Source organism: Scyliorhinus torazame, chromosome 7 (genome assembly GCF_047496885.1).
Source record: "Scyliorhinus torazame isolate Kashiwa2021f chromosome 7, sScyTor2.1, whole genome shotgun sequence".
Taxonomy (NCBI): domain Eukaryota; kingdom Metazoa; phylum Chordata; class Chondrichthyes; order Carcharhiniformes; family Scyliorhinidae; genus Scyliorhinus; species Scyliorhinus torazame.
In genome coordinates, this window is record NC_092713.1 from 101,815,525 (window position 1) to 101,838,685 (window position 23,161).

A 23,161-nucleotide genomic window follows, 5' to 3' on the forward strand; every position below is an offset into this window, starting at 1 on the left:
AGGAAACAAGCAAGCAACAACCAGCGAGTATCACCTTTATAAAGAGGAACTAGAGGGATTCAGGGTTCAGATGTGCAGCTTACCAAATCACCTTTGCAGGTAGTATAGTCGAATCCTGAGCGTTTCTTGTATGTATAGTGGGTAATTTATGGGTTAACTATATTTAATAAAGTGTGTTGCATTATATATGTGTCCTACGTTGTTCTACTCATAAATAAGGACACCTGGGTAAACTTTAATTAAAGAGCTGGTTGTGTCTGAATTGTACAGATACAACACGGGAGACCTCTAAACCAGCTGATTACCTGGATCATTAGGTGTTTGAATGGTCCTGTAAAATGATTGAGGGTATTCGCACATCTGAAGAGTCTACATTCTGATATTTGTTTTTGCAAGAGACCCTTTTACGCATTAAAGATCAGGCCATTCTGCGCAAAGGATGCGCAAGTTTTTTATTCTTTTCTTAAAAAATTTAAATGCCCAATTCTCTTTTTGTTTACAATTAAGGTGCTGGCCTGGCAGTGCCAAGGGGACAGCCAGGGTGCCACCCAGCCCTGTCCTTGACCACCCAGAGGCCTCCACTGGCCTGGGAGACCTCACAGGTGCCATTCCGCCTGGTCCACATTTGTGTGGACCAGCACTAATAGCGCCCAGCTTGGGTATCCTTAGAGACGGCGATGGATTTTTTTTTTTTTAATGTATTTTATTCCAAACTTATATAAAAGGTTACAAAACATGAACAAATTCATGGAGCAAATTCCCCAACACACAACTATACAGTTTGTACAAATGTTTCCCTTTCTCATCTCTCTCCCCTCTCCTCCCCCGCGCCCCCCCCCCCCCCCCCCCCCCATCACCACCAGCGATGTACAGCTCCTCAAAAACGGCCATGTACATCCCCCACCTTGCCTCTAAGAACTCCACTGAATCCCTTAATTCGTACTTGACATTTTCCAGCCGAAGAAAGTCATATAAGACCCCCAGCCAGGCCGCCACACCCGGCGGCATTGCTGACTGTCACTCCAACAGAATTCTTCACTGGGCAATCGGAGAGGCGAAGGCCACAATGTCGGCCTTCTTCCCTTCTATCAGTTCCACCTTCTCCGATATCCCAAATATCGTCACCAAAGTGTCCCGCTCAACCTCCTCCCCCACTATCCTTGTTAGCGCCACGAACACTCCCGCCCAGAATCTCTCCAACTTTTCGCAGACCCAGAACATATGTGCGCGATTCGCTGGTCCCCACCCACACTTCTCACACTCGCCTGCCACCCCTTGAAAGAACCCGGCAGTTCCACCTTCTCCAACGTCTCATTAATGCCCCCAAACGATGTGGTGCCAGGTCCGTCATAAACTCCTTATAGAATTCCGCCGGGTACCCATTGGGCCCCGGGGCCTTCCCCAACTTCATACCACTTTATACTGTCCAATATCTCCCTCAGCCTCAAGGGCTCCTCTAGCGCCTGCTTCTTCTCTTCCTGCAACTGTGGAAATTCCAGTTTGTCGAAAAACCGTCCCATGTCTCCCGCTTCACCGCCGGGTCTGCCCTGTACAGCTCCTTATAATAATCCCTCATCGCCTTGTTTATCTTCCCCGGCTCCCCCACCACATCCCCTGCCTCTGTCCGTATCTTCAATTTTTCCTTGGACGTGGCCTGCCTCCATGGCTGATGCGCTAACATTCGACTCGCCTTCTCCCCATATTCGTACTGCATCCCCCTTGCCCCAAGCAGCTGTCCTGCCGCCCTCTCCGTCGTCAACCTATCTAATTGTCCCTGCAACTTTTTCCTCCTCACCAATCCCTCTGTGGTGGGTGCCCTCGAGTACTCCCTATCCACCTCAACTATCTCGTTCATTAATTATTCATATTCCTCCTTCCTTTCCTTATCCGCATGGGCCTTGAACGAGATTATCTCCCCCCGGACCTACTGCCAAAATATGCTTCCCAAAATGTGGCCTTCTTGTTTTGATTCAATTCTACATAATCTTTAATCACAGCCCGCACTTTATCGCAAAACCCTCTATATGCCAACAACCCCGAATCGAGCCTCCATCCCGGCCTCTACTCCCATCCCGATCTAAGCTGAATCTCCAGCCAGTGGGATGCATGGTCCGAGATTACTATCCCCGCGTACTCTGCCCCCTCCACTCAAACAAAAACCTCCCAGCTCATCACAAAAAAAGTTCTTTCTTGAATACACCCTATACACATATGAGAAAAAGGAATACTCCCTTCCCCCAGGGTTCTTGAAGCATCACGGACCCATCAACCCACCTTTTCCATAAACCCACCCAGCTCCTTTGCCATTTGTATCCTACCCATTGACCTGGGCTCAAGCTATCTACTCTCGGCTCTAGGATACAATTGAAATCTCCTCCCATAATCAACTGGTGTGTGGCCAAATCCACCATCGCTGCCAGCAACCCCCTCATAAAACCTGCATTGTCCCAATTCAGTGCATACACATTCACCAACACCACCGGCGTCCCGTCTAATACCCCACTCACCATCACATATCCCCCACCCAGGTCCCTCACTTCCTTCACGCTCACAAACCCCGTTTTCTTGCTCATCAGAATGGCCCCCCCATGACTTTGAATCAAAGCCCGAATGGAAAACCTGACCCACCCATCCTTTTCTTAGCCTAACCTGGTTCTTCTGGCAGAGGTGCCTCTCCTGCAGAAAGACCACCTCCGCTTTTAAACTCCTGAGGTGCGCAAAACCCGAGATCTTTTCACCAGCCGATTGAGCACTCTCTCGTTCCATGTTATCAGCCTTACCGGGAGCTTGCGCCTCCATTCCCCTTTACTGTCCGCTATCTTCACCTTTTAGCTCTACCCCCGCTAATTTCACCCTGTACATGGCCCATCCAAGAGGGCCTTTTTCTCAGCCCCTGACCATGTTTCTTCTCCAACCTTGCCACATGCCCCCCCCCCCCGCTTCCTCAACCACCACAGCCACCTCTCACGGCTTTCTCCCTCACCTCACTTCTCCTCACCAGCATTACCCGTCAGCGTGGAAGCTCCTGCCCAAAGGCACCTCCTACTAAAATCCCACCCCCACTTCTATGTTTTGTGAAGAAGGCTCTCTGCAGACCTCATCCTCCCCACCCATCCAAAGACTCATCTCAAACCACAGGTCACCTCCCCAAAAGACAAACAAATAGAAAAAACACAGGGGCGGGGGGAGGGGGAGAAGAGACAGCCATCCCCTTACAAACTTTTCACCCCTACTACCCTTTGTCAATTTATCAACCCAACCGAAAAAGAAAACCCCTCCACATCGGAGGAAAAGAAAAAAAAACTCCCTCCAACCCCCACTCTACCAGTAATCTCCATTTCTCCAAAGTGTCAGCACCTCCATCTCCCCAAATTGTTCAGTTCTCCCCCAGTTTATGCTCCTTAATAAAGTCATTGGCTGTGGGGTCTCAAAATAGTATTCCCGGTCTTCATAGTCATCCATACTTTCGCCGGATAGAGCACCTCAAACCTGATCCACTGTTGATTCAGCACAGCCTTGGCCCTGTTGCACCCCGCACGTCATTTTGCCAGTTCAGCTCCAATGTCCTGATATATTCGGACCTTGTTCCTCTCCCATTTGCAGTTCCGCTTCTCCCTGGCCCACTGCAAGATTTTCTCTTCCTCCACAAACTTGTGGAGTCTCACGATCACCACCCACGGTGGCGCCCTGGCGCCTGGCTTTTGCCTCAGAGACCTGTCCGCTCTGTCCACCTCAGGGGCCTTGTCCAGCACTCCCTCCGCCACCATCCTTTAAACGTATCTTGTGGCACTAGCACCTCCCACTCCTTCAGGCAGGCCAACTATTCGCAGATTCTGCCTCCACGACCTGTTTTCCTGCTCCTCCACGACCTGTTTTCCTGCTCCTCCACGACCGGTTTCCCTGCTCCTCCACGACCGGTTTCCCTGCTCCTCCACGACCTGTTTTCCTGCTCCTCCTCCTTTGTTCCCAACGTCTTCCAAATACTCCTTCAAGCAGGAGCTGCCATGTGTGCAACCACTCACACCATGGCCGTCACCGGAAGGCAAGAGGCCAATGGATGCCGGGAGTCGGTTAAATCCGTCGTCAGGATGGTTAAGTGGGTTCTTCCGAAAGTGCTCCCCATTTCCAAAGCCCTAGCAACAGGGACTAATCGGAAACATTCAGCTTGGCTCCGGCATGTTTGGAAGGGGCATTGTGCACACAACGTTATGCAGGTATCAGGAAGGTAGGACACTCACCACCTAATTACGGACTGATTGTCTAAAGTACGTTCCTTTGTATTGTGAAGCTGATGGACAAGATGTATCCACCGAACGATCAGAAGTAAAGCATTAAGACAATGTATGCACGTCATCTAATCAGGAGAGTGACTGCAACCTAATCAAGTTGCCGGTATCGATAATCAGTTATATTATATTACTTTGAATCACTTTGTATTACTTGGAATCATTCTGTATCATCCAAACAGTATAAAGAAATGTGTACAGGCTTTGTTCGGACCGAGCGACTTGGACCAAGCTGGAGTTACAGCAGTCGGGTTTTGCTCTCTCGCATGCATGAGGCATCAAAGGACATTTTGTTAAAGTTCCATATGGTCTGAAGAACTCGACTCATTAACTCCGCTAACATTTTGTAATCACACATTTGTTTCCTCTCCACTCCTGAAGGTGCTGGGTTATCATAGAGCTTTACAGCACAGAAAGAGGCCCTTCGGCCCATGATGTCTGCAGTGGGATCCAGTTCCATTCATGTCAGTCACGTTGCATTTGCACTTCCAACTGGTCATTTGTAAAAGGCAGATCGTGCTAGGCTAATCGAATTTAATTTTTTGATGAAGTAACAGTCGATGAAGGGAATGTGGTGGATGTTACATACACAGATTTTAAGAAAGTATTTGACAAGGTGGCACATGAGAAACTGGTTAACAAAATTGAAGCTTATTGAATAGGCGGGCCAGTGTGTAATTGAAATATTTAAAATAGCTCAAGGATAGAAAGCAGCCAGTCATTGTGGTTACATATTGGCAGAAGGGATGAGAGAGGTAATATAGACTAAATGGCACAATTCTAAAGAATATGCAGGAACAGACAGACCTGGGGCACCATGTGCAATGATCTTTGAAGGTGGCAGGACATACTGAAAAAGTGATGAGCAAAGTATAAGGGATCTTGGGCTTCATAAATAGAGACATTGAGTACAAAAGATGAGTTATGCTGAACCTATATTAAGTTTTTCCTCGGCCCCAACCTAGTTCATCACACTTAAGAAAAATGTGACGGCCCTTGAAAGGTTGCAACGGAGATTTGCCAGGATGGTTCCAGGGCGCAAGTGATAATGAGACTAGCTAAGATGAAAAAGGAAGCATACACAAGATCTAGGCGACTTAAAACAGATGAAGCTTTGGAGGAATATCGGGAAAGTAGGACAAATCTCAAACGCACAGTAAAGAGGGCTAAAAGGGGTCATGAAATATCTTTGGCTAACAGGGTTAAGGAAAATCCCAAAGCCTTTTATTCATATATACGGTGCAAGAGGGTAACTAGAGAAAGGATTGGCCCACTCAAAGACAAAAGAGGGAATTTATGCATGGAGTCAGAGGAAATGGGTGAGATTCTTAATGAGTGCTTTGCATCGGTATTCACCAAGGAGAGGGACATGACGGATGTTGAGGCTAGGGATGGATGTTTAAATACTCTAGGTCAAGTGGGCATAAGGAAGGGGGAAGTTTTGGGTATTCTAAAAGGCATTAAGGTGGACAAGGTCCTGATGGGATCTATCCCAGAGTACTGAGGGAAGCGAGGGACGAAATAGCTGGGGCCTTAACAGATATCTTTGCAGCATCCTTGAGCACGGGTGAGGTCCCGGAGGACTGGAGAATTGCTAATGTTGTCCCTTTGTTCAAGAAGGATAGCAGGGATAATCCAGGGAATTATAGACCTGTGAGCTTGACGTCAGTGGTAGGCAAACTGTTGGAGAACATACTGAGGGATAGGATCTATTCACATTTTGAAGAAAACAGACTTATCAGTGATAGGCACCATGGTTTTGTGCAGGGAAGGTCATGTCTTACAAACCTAATAGAATTATTTGAGGAAGTGACAAAGTTAATTGATGAGGGAAGGGCTGTAGATGTCATATACATGGACTTCAGTAAGGCGTTTAATAAAGTTTCCCATGGCAGGTTGATGGAAAAAGTGAAGTCATATGGGGTTCAGGGTGTACTAGCTAGATGGATAAAGAACTGGCTGGGCAACAGGAGACAGAGAGTAGTGGTGGAAGGGAGTGTCTCAAAATGGAGAAAGGTGACTAGTGGTGTTCCACAGGGATCCGTGCTCGGACCACTGTTGTTTGTGATATACATAAATGATCTGGACGAAGGACTTGGACATAAATGATCTGGACGATCTGGTTAGCAAGTTTACAGATGATACTAACATTGGTGGAGTTGCAGATAGCAAGGAGGACTGTCAGAGAATACAGCAAAATATAGATAGATTGGAGAGTTGGGCAAAGAAATGGCAGATGGAGCTCAATCCAGGCAAATGCAAGGTGATGCATTTTGGAACATCTAATTCAAGAGCGGACTATACGGTCAATGGAAGAGTCCTGGGGAAAATTGATGTACAGAGAGATCTGGGAGTTCAGGTCCATTGTACCCTGAAGGTGGCAACGCAGGTCGATAGAGTGGTCAAGAAGGCATACAGCATTCTTGCCTTCATCGGACGGGGTATTGAGTACAAGAGTCGGCAGGTCATGTTACAGTTATATAGGACTTTGGTTAGGCCACATTTGGAATACTGCGTGCAGTTCTGGTCGCCACATTACCAGAAGGATGTGGATGCTTTAGAGAGGGTGCAGAGGAGGTTCACCAGGAGGTTGCCTAGTATGGAGGGTGTTAGCTATGAAGAAAGGTTGAGTAGATTAGGATTGTTTTCGTTGGAAAGACGGAGGTTGAGAGGGACCTGATTGAGGTCTACAAAATTATGAGAGGTATGGACAGGTGGATAGCAACAAGCTTTTTCCAAGAGTGGGGGTGTCAATTACAAGGGGTCACGATTTCAAGGTGAGAGGGGGACAGTTTAAGGGAGATGTGTGTGGAAAGTTTTTTGCGCAGAGGGTGGTGGGTGCCTGGAACGCTTTGCCAGCGGAGGTGGTAGAGGCGGGCACGATAGCATCATTTAAGATGCATCTAGACAGATATATGAACGGGAGGGGAACAGAGGGAAGTAGATTCTTGGAAAATAGGCGACAGGTTTACATAAAGGATCTGGATCGACGAAGGCTGGGAGGGCCGAAGGGCCTGTTCCTGTGCTGTAATTTTCTTTGTTCATTTGACCTGGAACCTGCTGCCAGTGAGAGTAATGAATGCAGAAACAATCAATGATTTCAAAAGGAGATTGGGTGGATGCTGAAAGGAAACACATTACAGGGACCTACCAGTGGCATGAAACTGACTATATTACTCCATGTGGAACAGCAGGGACTTGATGGCCAAATGGCCCCCTTGTGTGTCATCTGAGAGGCCAGACAGTGAGCGCTGATAGCTTATTTAATCATAGGGTCGATAACAGCCAAGCCCAATTCTATCCTCACATGACATCCACATGTGTGACTTCCATTAGCGGTGACTGGAAGATCAAGAGGAATTCTGGTCAATGATTCTTTTCGCAGTTTTGGAAAGGGGGGTTATGAGTATTGCTGCGAATAACTGTACTAACCGACTGCTGACCCTGAGAACAGCAAATCAAATGTGGTGCTGTTCTGTGTGTATGCCTTGTATGTATCATAAATAGAGGTGATCTGAAGATTTTTAAAAGTCTTACAACACCAGGTTAAAGACCAACAGGTTTGTTACAAACACTATGTTACAAACACTATGTGAATGCTTCACCTGAGGAAGGAGCAGTGCTCCAAAAGCTAGTGTTTGTAACAAACCTGTGGACTTTAACCTGGTGTTGTAAGACTTCTTACTGTGCTCACCCCAGTTCAACGCCGGCATCTCCACATGAAGATTTTAATGCAGACATTGCTTTGAAATTTAACAGCCCTTCGGTAACCCGATATGTGCCCTCACTCTGAAACCAAAACAGAAAATGCTGGACAATCCAAGCAGATCTGACAGCATCTGTGAAGAGAGAACAGAGCTAAAGTTGAGTCTGGATGACTCTTTGCCAAAGCTTTGTTTATACCCTTACTCTCTTAAATCTGAACGTGTACAAACAGCACCTACTGTACTTCATATTATGCCATGCTGACATAAACTTGGCCTTCAGTTTATCCACTTCATCAGGTTCGCTATCTTCCATTTTCAACTTTTAGCAGATGTTGCCATCCCAACTTTCCTTGCTTTGATGCCAAAACACTTCGCTCTATTCCAAAGCGGAAGGCAGAGAACTCACTGAAAGATGAAACAGCAAAGTATTAGTTTTGTAACATTCAAATTGATCAATTCAAGAAACAAACATTGCTTTAATGAGTATCTGCACTGTTCATTGTGAAACTGAGCTAAGAGCAGCAAGTAAGCTCTCTACTCACCAGCTCCCCACACCCACCCAGTCACAAGTGGAACAATTCCAAGAATAAGCTATTTTGCTCAAAAAATGCCCTTGACAAATATTTTCACAGCAACTCATATTTATACAGCCCCTTAAACACAATACAATTTCCCAAGGTCCTTCACAGAAGCATTACAAAACAAAATATGATACTGAGTCAGATAAGGAGATATGAGATCAGATAACTAAAAGTTTGGTCAAAGAGGCAAGTTTTTTAAAATGTTTTAAAAGAGAAAAATGAAACAGAGAGGCAGTGAGAACAAAGGGGTAATTTCAGAGCTTAGGGCCGAGGCAACTGGAGACATGGTCACCAATGTTGGGGCAATTAAAATTGTGGATGCTCAAAAGGGTAGAATTAGATAATTAAGCACAGATAATGAAAGAGAAATAAAGTTTCCTAAATATGGCTTCATTACTTTATTAAGTGTACACAATTAACTCTGAAGAACGAAAAGAGAAAATTCTTCCGCCGACCTGGTGAACTACAGCCATTTGCAACTCAACACAACAAACAACGGTGAAGTTAGAGATGGAAGGTTTAAAGGCACCTCACCAGCCTCAAGTATCAGGTAATGTAGATGGAAATTGGAGCGTTTTCAAGCAACAATTTAGAATCTATGTTTCAGCCTTGTCCTGCAGGCACAGCCTGATGAGGGGCGTATTGCGTTGCTGCTCACGGTAGCAGGTCCTCAAGCAGTAGAAATATACAATACCTTCGCTTTTGACAGTGTGGTGATAAAGTACTTTGATCGGCAATGCCCCCCCGAAGAAAAACCAAACATTTGAACATTACATATTTCGTACATGTACCAAAAAAGCAGACACATTTTTTGATAGCTTTGTAAACAACTTGGGGTTGAAGGCCCAATCTTGCAATTTTGGTAAAGTAATCGATGATCCGCGACCAGATAATGTTTGGGACATTGAATGATAAACTCCGTGAGAGATTGTTGCGGGAAGACAACCTGAAATTAAAAAATGCCATCAAGATCTGCCATGCAAGTGAGCTGGCTGCACAACAGATCAGTATGCTCAGCTTAAAACATGTTGACGCCAATCTCAAAGAAGGCACTGGTGCCATAAGCACTGTGATGCAGTCGAAAAGGAAACATGATCTCAGTGCAGCCATCCATTTTAAGCACACTGTGACGCAGTCAGAAATGAAACGTAGTCTCAGTGCGGGTGGCCATTTTAAGAGACCTACCTGATCCGCCATTTTCTTTTTTTTTAATCTAGAGTACCCAATTCACTTTTTCCAATTAAGGGACAATTTAGTGTGGCCAATCCACCTACCCTACTCATCTTTGGGTTGTGGGGGCGAAACCCACACAAACACGGGGAGAATGTGCAAACTCCACAAGGACAGTGACCCAGAGTCGGGATCGAACTTGGGACCTCAGCGCTGAGGCAGCAGTGCTAACCACTGCGCCACCATGCTGTCCGGATCCGCCATTTTTTGCCAGAAATGGGGCAATAGGCATTTGCCACAACAATGTCCCGCACTTGGAAAAGTCTATTACAAGTGTGACAGAACGGGTCATTTTGCTAGGCGATGTACCTTATGTCCAACAGCTGACCAAACAGAACCAATCAGTGTGGATAAGGAGATATACATCAACGACCTAGCGGCTGTGAATATGATCTCGATGGGGGACATGAAAGCCCGACCAGCCAAAACAAAAAAATATTTCCTCAAGATTTGTAGCCACAGTGATCCAGATGCAAAGACCATAGAGGATAGATGGACAATTCCACTGATGTTAATAGCACGCTAATCAAATGTAAGCTTGACATCGGAGCGAGGGCCAATCTGATCACTTAGTCAGCGTTGAAACACCTGAAAATCAAGCCAAAAATGGTCCCACCAGCATTACCCCTGAAGGACTATAATAACTGTCATCAGATCATGACGTTAGGAGCATGTGAGCTCGCAGTCACCGTCAAGGACAGAACATGTATGATCACATTTTCCATAGTGGAGTCAGAGCGCGAATCGCTCATTGGAGTGGAGGCCTGTGAAGAGCGTTAGCACGTTAAGCGGGTGTACGCTGCAGAAAGCATGGCACCCCGCCAATATATATCCATTGAATCTATTATGGATTATCGGAGGTATTTAAAGGCTTTGGCACTCTGTCTTTTACATACTGCATCCAGCTGAAGGAGACTGCAAAGCAAGTCGGTCACGCGCCGAGACGTGTGCCTGCTCCGCTAAAGGACAAACTGAAGGACGAGTTACACAGAATGACGGCTCTAGTAGTCATTAGGCGCATAGAGGAACCCACCAACTGGGTTAACTCCATGGTGTGTGCGAAAAAAAGGAATGGTGACCTGGACTTCAAGGACCTCAACTTGAACATCAAGAGGGAGCACTACCCGATCCCGAAAAGGGAAGAAATAGCGTGCGAGATGGCTGGAGCGACCTGTTTCAGCAAGTTGGACGCGGCACAAGGCTTCTGGCAGCTTCAGCTGGGCGAAGCGAGCATAAGGCTGTGCATGTTTAACACACCCTTCTGGCGCTACTGCTTCCTGAAAATGCCATTCGGCTTTATTCTGGCATCTGAACTCTTCCATTGTGCCATGGAGCATGTCGTTGAAGGGTTACCAGATGTCTGCGTTTATGTCGATGATATCATAGTCTGGAGGTCCACACATGAGAAGCATGACAGCAGGCTTCTTAGAGTCCTACAACGGGTGGAGAAAAATGGTCTCAAGTTCAATAAAACAAAATGTCAAATTGGTGTTGATACCATCATTTTTTTAGAGGACAGGCTTTCGGCACAAGATGTGCAGCCGGATGATGAAAAGATAGAGGCTATTCTAATGATGCCACGACCCACAGACAAAAAAGGCGTGTTACGCATACTAGGGGTGATCAATATTGTTGGAAAGTGTATTCCAAACCTGGCCTCCAAAACATCCCATCTACGAGACGCCAGAAAGACGTAGTGTTTCAATGCTCTCCCAAGCATGAGCAGGAGTGGCAAGCATTGCGTATCTCGCTGACGCCAGCCCTCGCCTTCTTTGACCCGGCGAGAAAGACAAACATTTCAACCGATGCATCCCAGGATGGCCTTGGCATGGTATTACTGCAGCAGGGTGCAGACGACAGTTGGCTGCCGGTGGCATTTACGTATAGTGATGTCCGAAACAAAGCGCAGGTTTGCGCAGATTGAGTAGGAATGCCTTGGATTAGTCATAGGTTTAGAAAACTTCCATGATTATGGGCTGCCGGTGTTTCTGGTGGACACTGACCTCAGGCCACTTGTTTCCATTGTGCAAAGGAATTTGCGCCAAATGTCCCCGAGCAGTGTCTAATGATGAAGCTAGAACTAGAGAGGGATGATGGCGGATTGTAGAGGGGAGTGGAGGCGTACGTGTAACGTGGAATGTCCAGAGGTTAAATGGGTCAATTAAGAGGTTCCGGATTTTTGCGCACCTGAGGAGTTTGAAGGCGGAGGTGATCTTACAGGGGACGGAGCTCCGAGTGAAGAACCAGGTTAGGTTGAGGAAGGGAAGGGTGGGACAGGTATTCCACTCGGGGTTTGACTCAAAGTCACGGGGAGTGGCCATTTTGGTGAACAAAAGAATGGGGTTTGTGGGGGCCAAGGAAGTGCGGGACCCGGGAGGAAGATATGTGATTGTGAGTGGGGTGCTGGAGGGGACACCGTTGGTACTAGTCAACATATATGCGCCGAATTGGGATGATATGGGGTTTGTGAGGGATTTGCTGGATCTGGATTCAGATCAATTGATTATGAGTGGAGATTTTAATTGCGTGATGGAACCGAGGATGGAAAGGTCTAGCCCCAAGTCAACGGAAAAGTTGAGGATGTCGAAGGAGTTTGGAAGGTTGGTGAGCCGGGCGGTGTTGTTGGGGCGGAGTATGCGGGAATTGTGATATCCGATCATGCGCCGCATTGGCTGGAAGTGAGGCTCAGTGAGAGTCAGGTGCAGAGGCCAGGGTGGAGGCTGGATTCGGGTTTGCTGGCAGATAAGGGGTTCTGTAAAAAGGTGAGGTCCGCGAATGGGAAGTACATGGAAATCAATCAGAAGAGGGAGGTGTCGGCAGCCACATTCTGGGAGGCGTTGAAGGTCGTGGTCCGAAGGGAGATTATCTCATTCAAGGCACACAGGGACAGGAGGAGCATGGACGGTTGTTGCTGAGAGAGTTGAGGTGGATAGAAGATACGCGGGGGCCCCCACTAAAGAATTGCTGGCTAAGAGGAAGAGGTTGCAAGGGCAGTTCAATAGATTGACAACGGGAAGGGGAGTGGGGCACTAAGGAGGGTGAAGGGGGTGCAATACGAATATGGGGTATGGTGAGAAAGTGAGCTGCATGGTGGCCCACTGACTGAGGAGGCAGGCTGCGTCCAGGGAAATTTTAAAGGTGCAAACAGAGAAGGGGGAGGTAGTGTCAGAGCCAGGGAGAATAATGAGGTGATCAGGGGTACTATGAAAAGTTGTACAGGGTGGAGCCGGGAGGAGAGAGAATATAGGACGGTTCCTGGATGAATTGGAGTTTCCACGGCAGGCACTGGAGGAGCCGTTGGGGCTGAGGGAGGTGATTAAATAGCATTAGGTGGATGAAGTCAGGGAAGGCTCTGGGGCCGGGTGGCTTTCCAGTGGAGTTCTATAAGGCGTTTGCAATGGAGTTGGCACCATATTTGTTGGGGATGTTTACGGAGGCATTGGTAAAGGGGGAGCTGCCAGAGACACTGACACAGGCATTGATCACGCAAATCCCGAAGAAGGGGAAATGGAGTGTGGGTCATACAGGCCCATTTCGTTGATGAACACAGACATGAAGGTGCTGGCTAAGTTGGTGGTGGGAACCCAAGGGGAGAGGAGGAGGACATGGGGCGGTTTGTGGATGAGCTGGAGTTTCCCCAGGTGGAGGATGCAAAGAGGCTGGCATTGGAGGAGCCCATGGGTATGAGGGAGGTGCTGGATAGTATCATGGGTATGAAGTCAGGGAAGGCCCCTGGGCCGGATGGGTACCCGGCGGAATTTTATCAGGAATTTGCAACGGACCTGGCACCACATCTGTTGGGGGCATTTAATGAAGCGCTGGAGAAGGGGGAGCTGCCAGCGACGGCGACGCAGGCAGTAATCATGCTAATCCCAAAAAAGGGGAAGGACCCAGTGGAATGCAGGTCGTATTGGCCCATATCTCTATTGAACATGGATGTGAAAGTATTGGCTAAATTGTTGGGGCAGGGAGGGTGGAGGATTGTGTCCCGAGGGTGGTTGCAGAAGATCAAACAGGCTTTGTGAAGGTCAGGCAGCTCACGAGTAATATAAGACGCTGTTGAATATAGAGATGAATCCGTCGAGGGCTCTGGTACGGAGGTGGTGGTGTCCATGGACGCGGAGAAGGCATTTGATCGGGTGGAGTGGCAGTATTTAGACCATAAGACATAGGAGCAGAATTAGGCCACTCAGCCCAGCCCATCGAGTCTGTTCCGCCATTCAATCACAGTTGATATTTTCTCATCCCCATTCTCCTGCCTTCTCCCCAACCCCTGAACCCCTTATTAATCAAGAACCTATCTATCTCTATCTTAAAGACACTCAGTGATTTGGCCTCCACAGCCTTCTGCAGCAAAGAGTTCCACAGATTCACCACCCTCTGGCTAAAGAAATTTCCCCTCATCTCTGTTTTAAAGGATCGTCCCTTTAGTCTGAGATGGTGTCCGCTGGTTCTAGTTTTTCCTACAAGTGGAAACATCCTCTCCACGTCCACTCTATCCAGGCCTCGCAGTATCCTGTAAATTTCAATAAAATCCCCCTCATCCTTCTAAACTCCAACGAGTACAGCCCCAGAATCCTCAACCGTTCCTCACACAACAAGCTCTTCATTCCAGGGATCATTACTGTGAACCTCCTCTGGACCCTTTCCAAGGCCAGCACGTCCTTCCTTAGATACGGGGCCCAAAACTGCTCACAATACTCCAAATGGGGTCTGACCAGAGCCTCATACAACCTCAGAAGTACATCCCTGGTCTTGTATTCTAGCCTTCTTGACATGAATGCTAACATTGCATTTGCCTTTTTAACTGCTGACTGAACTGACATAACCTTAAGAGAATCGTGAATTTGTTTGAGGTTTTGGGAAGGTTTGGGTTTGGGCCGAGATTTGTGGCATGGTTGCTGTATGCGGCACTAAAGGCGAGTGTGAGGTGGAGCTTTGTCTTACACAGGGGTACAAAGCAGGGGTGCCCTCTGTCGCCGTTATTGTTTGCGCTGGCCATAGAGCTGTTGGCGATGGCTCCCAGGAGGTCGGCGGAGTGGCAGGGGATTATGAGGGGACAGAGGGAGCATCGGCTGTCGCTCTATGCTGATGACCTGTTGCTGTATGTTTTGGATCTGCTGGAGAGTATGGGAAGGATTATGGGACTGCTAGGGAGGTTTGGAGGGTTCTCGGGGTATAAACTGAATGTAGGGATAAGCAAGGTTTTCCCGATGAATGAGCTGGGACGGCAGGCAAATTTAGAGGGGATGCCATTTACGGTAGCAAGGGATAGGTTTAGGTATTTGGGGATTCAGATAGCGAGCGAATGGATGGGGCTCCATAAGTGGAACTTAACAAAGCTGGTGGAGGAAGCCAGGGAGGATCTTAAGAGATGGGATACACTGCAGTTGACATTGGCAGGGAGGTCCAAGTGGTGAAAATGAATATTCTGCCAAGGTTCTTCTTTATCTTTCAGGCTCTCCCGATCTTTATATCAAAGGTCTTTTCTCAGAAATTGGACACGATCATTTCGGACTTTGTATGGACGAGGAAGCTGCCGAAGGTCGGGAGGACCATGCTACAGAGGCAGAGCCAGCAGGGGGAGTTGACTTCGCCGAACCTGCTTCATTATTATTGGGTGGCAAATGTGGATAAGGTGCAGTGATGATGTGAAGGAGAAGGGGTAGAGTGGGTTAGAATGGAGGAGGAATAAAGAACAAAGAACAAAGAACAAAGAAATGTACAGCACAGGAACAGGCCCTTCGGCCCTCCAAGCCCGTGCCGACCATACTGCCCGACTAAACTACAATCTTCTACACTTCCTGGGTCCGTATCCTTCTATTCCCATCCTATTCATATATTTGTCAAGATGCCCCTTAAATGTCCCTATCGTCCCTGCCTCCACTACCTCCTCCGGTAGTGAGTTCCAGGCACCCACTACCCTCTGCGTAAAAAACTTGCCTCGTACATCTACTCTAAACTTTGCCCCTCTCACCTTAAACCTATGCCCCCTAGTAATTGACCCCTCTACCCTGGGGAAAAGCCTCTGACTATCCACTCTGTCTATGCCCCTCATAATTTTGTATACCTCTATCAGGTCGCCCCTCAACCTCCTTCGTTCCAGTGAGAACAAACCGAGTTTATTCAATCGCTCCTCATAGCTTATGCCCTCCATACCAGGCAACATTCTGGTAAATCTCTTCTGCACCCTCTCTAAAGCCTCCACATCCTTCTGGTAGTGTGGCGACCAGAATTGAACACTATACTCCAAGTGTGGCCTAACTAAGGTTCTATACAGCTGCAACATGACTTGCCAATTCTTATACTCAATGCCCCGGCCAATGAAGGCAAGCATGCCGTATGCCTTCTTGACTACCTTCTCCACCTGTGTAGCCCCTTTCAGTGATCTGTGGACCTGTACTCCTAGATCTCTTTGACTTTCAATACTCTTGAGGGTTCTACCATTCACTGTATATTCCCTACCTGCATTAGCCCTTCCAAAATGCATTACCTCACATTTGTCCAGGTTAAACTCCATCTGCCATCTCTCCGCCCAAGTCTCCAGACAATCTAAATCCTGCTGTATCCTCAGACAGTCCTCATCGCTATCCGCAATTCCACCAACCTTTGTGTCGTCTGCAAACTTACTAATCAGACCAGTTACATTTTCCTCCAAATCATTTATATATACTACAAAGAGCAAAGGTCCCAGCACTGATCCCTGTGGAACACCACTGGTCACAGCCCTCCAATTAGAAAAGCATCCCTCCATTGCTACCCTCTGCCTTCTATGGCCTAGCCAGTTCTGTATCCACCTTGCCAGTTCACCCCTGATCCCGTGTGACTTCACCTTTTGTACTAGTCTACCATGAGGGACCTTGTCAAAGGCCTTACTGAAGTCCATATAGACAACATCTACTGCCCTACCTGCATCAATCATCTTAGTGACCTCCTCGAAAAACTCGATCAAGTTAGTGAGACACGACCTCCCCTTCACAAAACCGTGCTGCCTCTCACTAATACGTCCATTTGCTTCCAAATGGGAGTAGATCCTGTCTCGAAGAATTCTCTCCAGTAATTTCCCTACCACTGAAGTAAGGCTCACCGGCCTGTAGTTCCCGGGATTATCCCTGCCACCCTTCTTAAACAGAGGAACAACATTGGCTATTCTCCAGTCCTCCGGGACATCCCCTGAAGACAGCGAGGATCCAAAGATTTCTGTCAAGGCCTCAGCAATTTCCTCTCCAGCCTCCTTCAGTATTCTGGGGTAGATCCCATCCGGCCCTGGGGACTTATCTACCTTAATATTTTTTAAGACACCCAACACCTCGTCTTTTTGGATCACAATGTGACCCAGGCTATCTACACCCCCTTCTCCAGACTCAACATCTACCAATTCCTTCTCTTTGGTGAATACTGATGCAAAGTATTCATTTAGTACCTCGCCCATTTCCTCTGGCTCCACACATAGATTCCCTTGCCTATCCTTCAGTGGGCCAACCCTTTCCCTGGCTACCCTCTTGCTTTTTATGTAAGTGTAAAAAGCCTTGGGATTTTCCTTAACCCTATTTGCCAATGACTTTTCATGACCCCTTCTAGCCCTCCTGACTCCCTGCTTAAGTTCCTTCCTACTTTCCTTATATGCCACACAGGCTTCGTCTGTTCCCAGCCTTTTAGCCCTGACAAATGCCTCCTTTTTCTTTTTGACGAGGCCTACAATATCATTCGTCATCCAAGGTTCCCGAAAATTGCCGTATTTGTCTTTCTTCCTCACAGGAACATGCCTGTCCTGTATTCCTATCAACTGACACTTGAAAGCCTCCCACATGTCAGATGTTGATTTGCCCTCAAACATCCGCCCCCAATCTATGCTCTTCAGTTCCCGCCTAATATTGTTATAATTAGCCTTCCCCCAATTTAGCACATTCATCCTCGGACCACTCTTATCCTTGTCCACCAGTACTTTAAAACTTACTGAATTGTGGTCACTGTTACCGAAATGCTCCCCTACTGAAACATCTACCACCTGGCCGGGCTCATTCCCCAATACCAGGTCCAGTACCGCCTCTTCCCTAGTTGGACTGTTTACATATTGTTTTAAGAAGCCCTCCTGGATGCTCCTTACAAACTCTGCCCCGTCTAAGCCCCTGGCACTAAGTGAGTCCCAGTCAATATTGGGGAAGTTGAAGTCTCCCATCACCACAACCCTGTTGTTTTTACTCTTTTCCAAAATCTGTCTACCTATCTGCTCCTCTATCTCCCGCTGGCTGTTGGGAGGCCTGTAGTATACCCCCAACATTGTGACTGCACCCTTCTTATTCCTGATCTCTACCCATATAGCCTCACTGCCCTCTGAGGTGTCCTCTCGCTGTAAGGGGTCCAGTTTGAGGGCTATGGTGATGGCAGTGTTGCCAATGGCTCCGAGTAGGTATTCAGGGAGCCCGGTGGTGCAGTCCACGGTGAAGATATAGAATCAGCTGAGGAGGCATTTTAAGGTGGAAGGGATACTGGTGTTAACGCCGCTGTGCGAGAAACATGGGTTTGAGTCCGGGGGGATGGAGGGAATTGGAGCTGGCCAAGGTGAGGGATCTCTATTTGGAGGAAGGGTTCGTCAGTCTGGAGGAGCTAAGGGAGAGGGTAGAGCTGCCGAGGGGGAATGAGTTCAGGTATCTGCAGGTTAGGGACTTTGCGCAAAATGTCTGGAGGATGTTCCCCCGGTTGCCAGGATACGCCTTGCTGAAGCGACTGCTGCTTCCGGATGTGGAAGGGGAGGGAAGAATTGGGGATATATACACAAGTGGCTGGGGGGGGGGCAGGGAGGCAAGCGGGTGGTGAAGATCAAGGAGAAATGGGATGGGGAGTTGGGAGGGAAGATCAATTGGGGAGTATGGAGTGAGGCACTGCGTAGGGTAAACGGGACCTCCTTGTGTGCAAGGATGAGCCTGATACAGTTTAAGGTAGTGCTCAGGGTGCATAAGACTCGGGCTAAAATGAGTGGGTTCTTTCAGGAGATAGCAGATGAGTGTGAGGTGTGGGTGGGGGCCAGCGAATCACACGCCACACGTACATGTTTTGGGGTTGCGCAAAATTGGGAAGATTCTGGGCGGGAGTGTTCGCGGTCTTAGCCAGGATAGTGGTGGAGGAGGTGGACCTGGACCGTTTGGTGGTGATATTTGGGGTTTCAGAGAAGCCATAGCTCACGGAGAGGAGGAAGGCAGATGTCGTGGCCTTCATCTCTCTGATTGCACGGCAGCAAATTTTACTGGAGTGGCGGTCGGCATCGCCACCAGTGGTAGCGGCTTAGTTAGGTGACTTGTGCAACATCCTGCGGTTGGAGAAGATAAAATGTGTTAAGGGGCTCTGCAGAGTGGTTTGAGAAAAGGTGGGGGGGTGTTTCTGACCATGTTTGAGGAGTTGTTCCTCACAGGGAGGGGGGGGGGATGAAAAAGGGGAAACATTTTGTACAGGCTGTATAGTTGATTGCTGGGAAGTATGATTCCTGGGATGTTTATGTGTTGTAACCTGTTTTGATACATGTTGGTAATAAAATGCATTTTTTAAAAGACGTTGGTGGTGGAAAAGATAAAGGGATGTGTGCCAGAGGTGGTTGCGGCAGGCCAAACGGGTTTTGTAAAGGGCAGGCAAGCTCTCCAGCAACATCAGGAAGCTGTTAAATGTGGTTATGACTCCATCGGTGCGCAGGTGCCTGAGGGAGGTCATTGTCTCTATGGATGCAGAGAAGACTTTTGATCGGGTGGAGTGGCGGTATCTATTTGAGATCTTGGGTAGGTTTGGATTTGGCACGGAGTTTGTGGCGTGGGTGCGCTCGTTAAATGTAGCTCCGGTGTCAGGTGCATGTACAAATGGGTTTCGGACTGCACAGAGATACAAGACAGGGGCTGTCGCCGTTTGCGCTGGCGATTGAGCCCTTGGCGATGGGCTTCAGGGGGTCAGTGGAGTGGCAGGAGATTGTGAAGGGGAGCAAGGAGCACCGTGTGTCGTCGTACTTGGACGATCTGTTGTTGTTTGTGTCGGGTCCACTGGAGAGTACGGGCAAGATCATGGGAATATTGGAGAGGTTTGGGCCTTCTCTGGGTATAAGTTAAATGTTGGGAAGAGTAAGGTGTTTCTGGTGAATGCGGCGGGGCTGGGGGCCAACTTGGGTATATGTTGCCATTTAAGGCAGCTGGGGAAAGGTTCAGGTACTTGGGGATTCAGGGGACGAGGGAATGGGCTACGATGCACAAGTGGAATTTGACAACGTTGGTGGAGGAGATATGGGGGGATTTAAGAGATGGGGCACACTACACCTAACACTGGCAGGGAGTGTGGAGATTGTGAAAATAAATGTGCTGCCAAGGTTCCGGTTTGTTTTCCAGACCCTTCCGATCTTTCTCCCAAAGGCCTTCTTTCGGAAATTGGAGACGGCGATTTCGGAGTTTATATGGGCAGAGAAGGTGGCGAGGGTAGAGGTGCTCCCGAACCTGCTGCACTACTAATGGGCAGCGAACATGGAGAAGGTGAGGCAATTGGGGGGGGAGGGTGCTCACCTGCCGTTAACTCCAGGTGGTAGGGCGGCACGGTGGCGCAGTAGTTAGTACTGCTGCCTACAGAGCCAAGGACCCGGGTTCAATCCTGGCCCCGGGACACTGTCTGTGTGGAATTTTCACATTCTCCCAGTGTCTGCATGGACTTCACTCCACAACCCAAAGATGTGCAGGTTAGATGGATTGGTCACGCTAAATTGTCCCCTTAATTGGAAACAAATTAAATAATTGGGTACTCTGAATTTATTTTAAAAAACTTCAGGTGGTAGTCGACGGTCAGGGTGTGGAATTAGCTGAAGAGGCATATTAAGTTGGAGGGGATGACGGTGCTGATGCCACTGTGCAGGAATCACAGGTTTAAGGCGAGGGAGAAGGATGGGATGTATGGGAAGTGGAGAGAGGTACGACTGGAGAGGGTGAGGGACCTGTATCTGGAAGAACAGTTTGCAGGTCTGGATGAGTTGTGGGAGAGGTTTGCGTTGCCATGGGGGAGTGAATTTAGATATATGCAGGTGTGGAACTTTGCAAGGAGCGGAGGGCGTTTCCCATATTGCAGGGGTATACCCTATTGGAGCAATTACTGCTCCCGAACAAGTCGGAAGAGGATAGGATTGAGGGCATATATGGGTGGTGGGGGGGTGGTCGCAAGTGGTGAGGATTAAGAGCAAGTGGGAGGAGGAGTTGGGGTGAAATAGACTGGGGTCTGTGGTCTGAGGCGGTGTGTAGGGTGAATTCAACCTCTTCTTGTGCAAGGATGAGCTTGATTCAGTTCATGGTTGTGCATAGGATTCGGGCGAGTGGGTACGAGAAGTTTGGCCGAGGGTCAGCAAATCACGCGCACATGTTCTAAGGTTGCGAGAAGCTGGAGAGGTACTGGGAAGCGTTGCTCGTGACTTTGTCTAACATTATGGGGGTGGAGGTCAGACTGGGCCCGATGGTGGCGATCCTTGTTGTATCGGAAATGCCGGAGCTGATGGAGGGGAAGGGGGCTGATGTTGTGGACTTCGCCTAATTGCCAGGCGAGGGATCTTGCTGAATTGGAGGTCGGATACGCCGCCAGAGGTGGTGGTCTGGCTGGGGGACCTGTATGGCTTTCTTCAGTTGGACAAGATAAAATTTGAGTTGAGGGGTGTGGTAGTACCAGGTATTGCGGTACCTGAGAGGCTGATGTCCATTGGTTAGACCCTAGAGTCTACCATTGGCTGTATTGCGTAGCTCCGCCCTGAAGGCGGGGTATAAGAGATGGTGCCGTCCCAGCAGCTTTCACTTTCTGTATCGAAGCTGCTGGGGAAAAGATTCTAGCAGATTAAAGCCTTCAGTTATGGAATCACTTCATCTAGAGTGTAACTGATTGCGCATCAAGGGGGTCGGAGGGGGGCTTTGAGACACGGTGGGGGCTGTTCATGACAATGTTTGAGGAACTGTTCGTCGCGGGGGATGGGGGAGGGTAGGCGGTAAAAAGTGGGAAAATTGTACGAACTGTGGATTGTGAGGTTGTTGTATATGTTACTGTTTTTACATATCTGAAAGAAAATACACTTTTTTAAAAATAATTTTGAACTGCAATTGCAACACACTCTGCACCCTGGTTCCATTTGGTTAATCTCGGCATATATGATTTAAAAGGGCAATAAATCACTTGGTTGCATTGTGTACTGAAAACAACCTCTCTCTAAATGTCGGAAAGACCAAGGAACTGATGATCGACGTCAGGAAGCATAGCTCAACACACACTCCCGTCTGCATCAATGGCTCCGAAGTGGAGATGGTCGATAGCTTTAAGTTTCTGGGGGTCACCAACAGTCTGTCCTGGTCCACTCACGTTGATGCAACAGTCAAGAAAGCCCAACGTCTCTACTTCCTACGGAAGCTAAAGAAATTCGGCATGTCTGCATCGACTCTGACAAACTTCTACAATAGAGAGCATCCTATCCGGCTGCATCACAGCTTGGTATGGCAGCTGCTCGGACCAAGATCGCAAGATACTGCAGAGTGTGGTGAACTCAGCCCAACGCATCACACAAGCTTGCCTCCCCCACATTGATTCTGTATACACTTCTCGCTGCCTCAGGAAGGCAGACAACATTATCAGAGGTCCCTCCCACCCAGGCATTGCCTTCTTCCAGACCCTTCCATCAGGCAGAAGGTACAGAAGTCTGAAGACCCGCACATCCAGACATAGGAACAGCTTCAAGACTCTCAACGACTGTCCCTCGGACTGATCTGTTCCCTGTAAGAACACTATTTACAATGTCCGATGCGGCTCTTGCTCATGTACTTGCTTTGTTTGGCCCCTTGTTCCGCATTGTAACCAATCACTGTTTGTTGATGTACTCTGTTGGTTATTCTTTTTGTCTACTATGTACGTACTCTGTACGTTCCCTCGGCCACAGAAAAATGCTTTTCACTGTACTTCGGTACATGTGACAATAAATCAAATCAAAAGAGATGTTTTATCTCCTCAATGACAGTGCTCTAAAATGACACCAAGGTCGTAGAAAACAAGTGTTTAACCTTTTTGATGCCCTTATCTTCTGGGCAGTTTACCACCCAGTCACTTACAGGAATCCAATGTGACCCATGGGGGCTGTTTTTATTCAACAACAGAAAAACTAAATAAGTACTTGGGAAGGGTTCCCTCCATAGTCTTCCAGAAGGGAAGTTTCACAGGAGGTGCACAATGAGTGCAGTCAATGAGCACATTAAAATGTTCAACAGAGTTTCCTTAAATGAATTTTAGGGGGCACAGAGATAAAGGTTTGTAGAAGATTGTTTCTTGGGATAAAGGAAGCCCGTTGAGGTGGGGATGCTGGTAGCTCTTCCGAGCT

General features: G+C 48.1%; 1 protein-coding gene across 4 annotated transcripts in view; it reads right to left on the bottom strand.

Moving 5' to 3' along the window:
- The window catches only part of atg4c (autophagy related 4C, cysteine peptidase), a 120,751-nt gene that overhangs the window by 96,880 nt on the left and 710 nt on the right, over window positions 1–23,161 (bottom strand). For 3 of the 4 annotated variants that reach the window (XM_072511159.1, XM_072511158.1, XM_072511156.1), the window contains exon 2: window positions 8,231–8,398. In XM_072511159.1, coding sequence (XP_072367260.1) covers window positions 8,231–8,306 — 76 coding nt within the window. In that variant the 5' untranslated portion in view covers window positions 8,307–8,398. Of the gene's footprint in view, window positions 1–8,230; window positions 8,399–21,999; window positions 22,019–23,161 lie in introns of those variants that run through there. The other variant, XM_072511157.1, reaches the window with a different exon arrangement.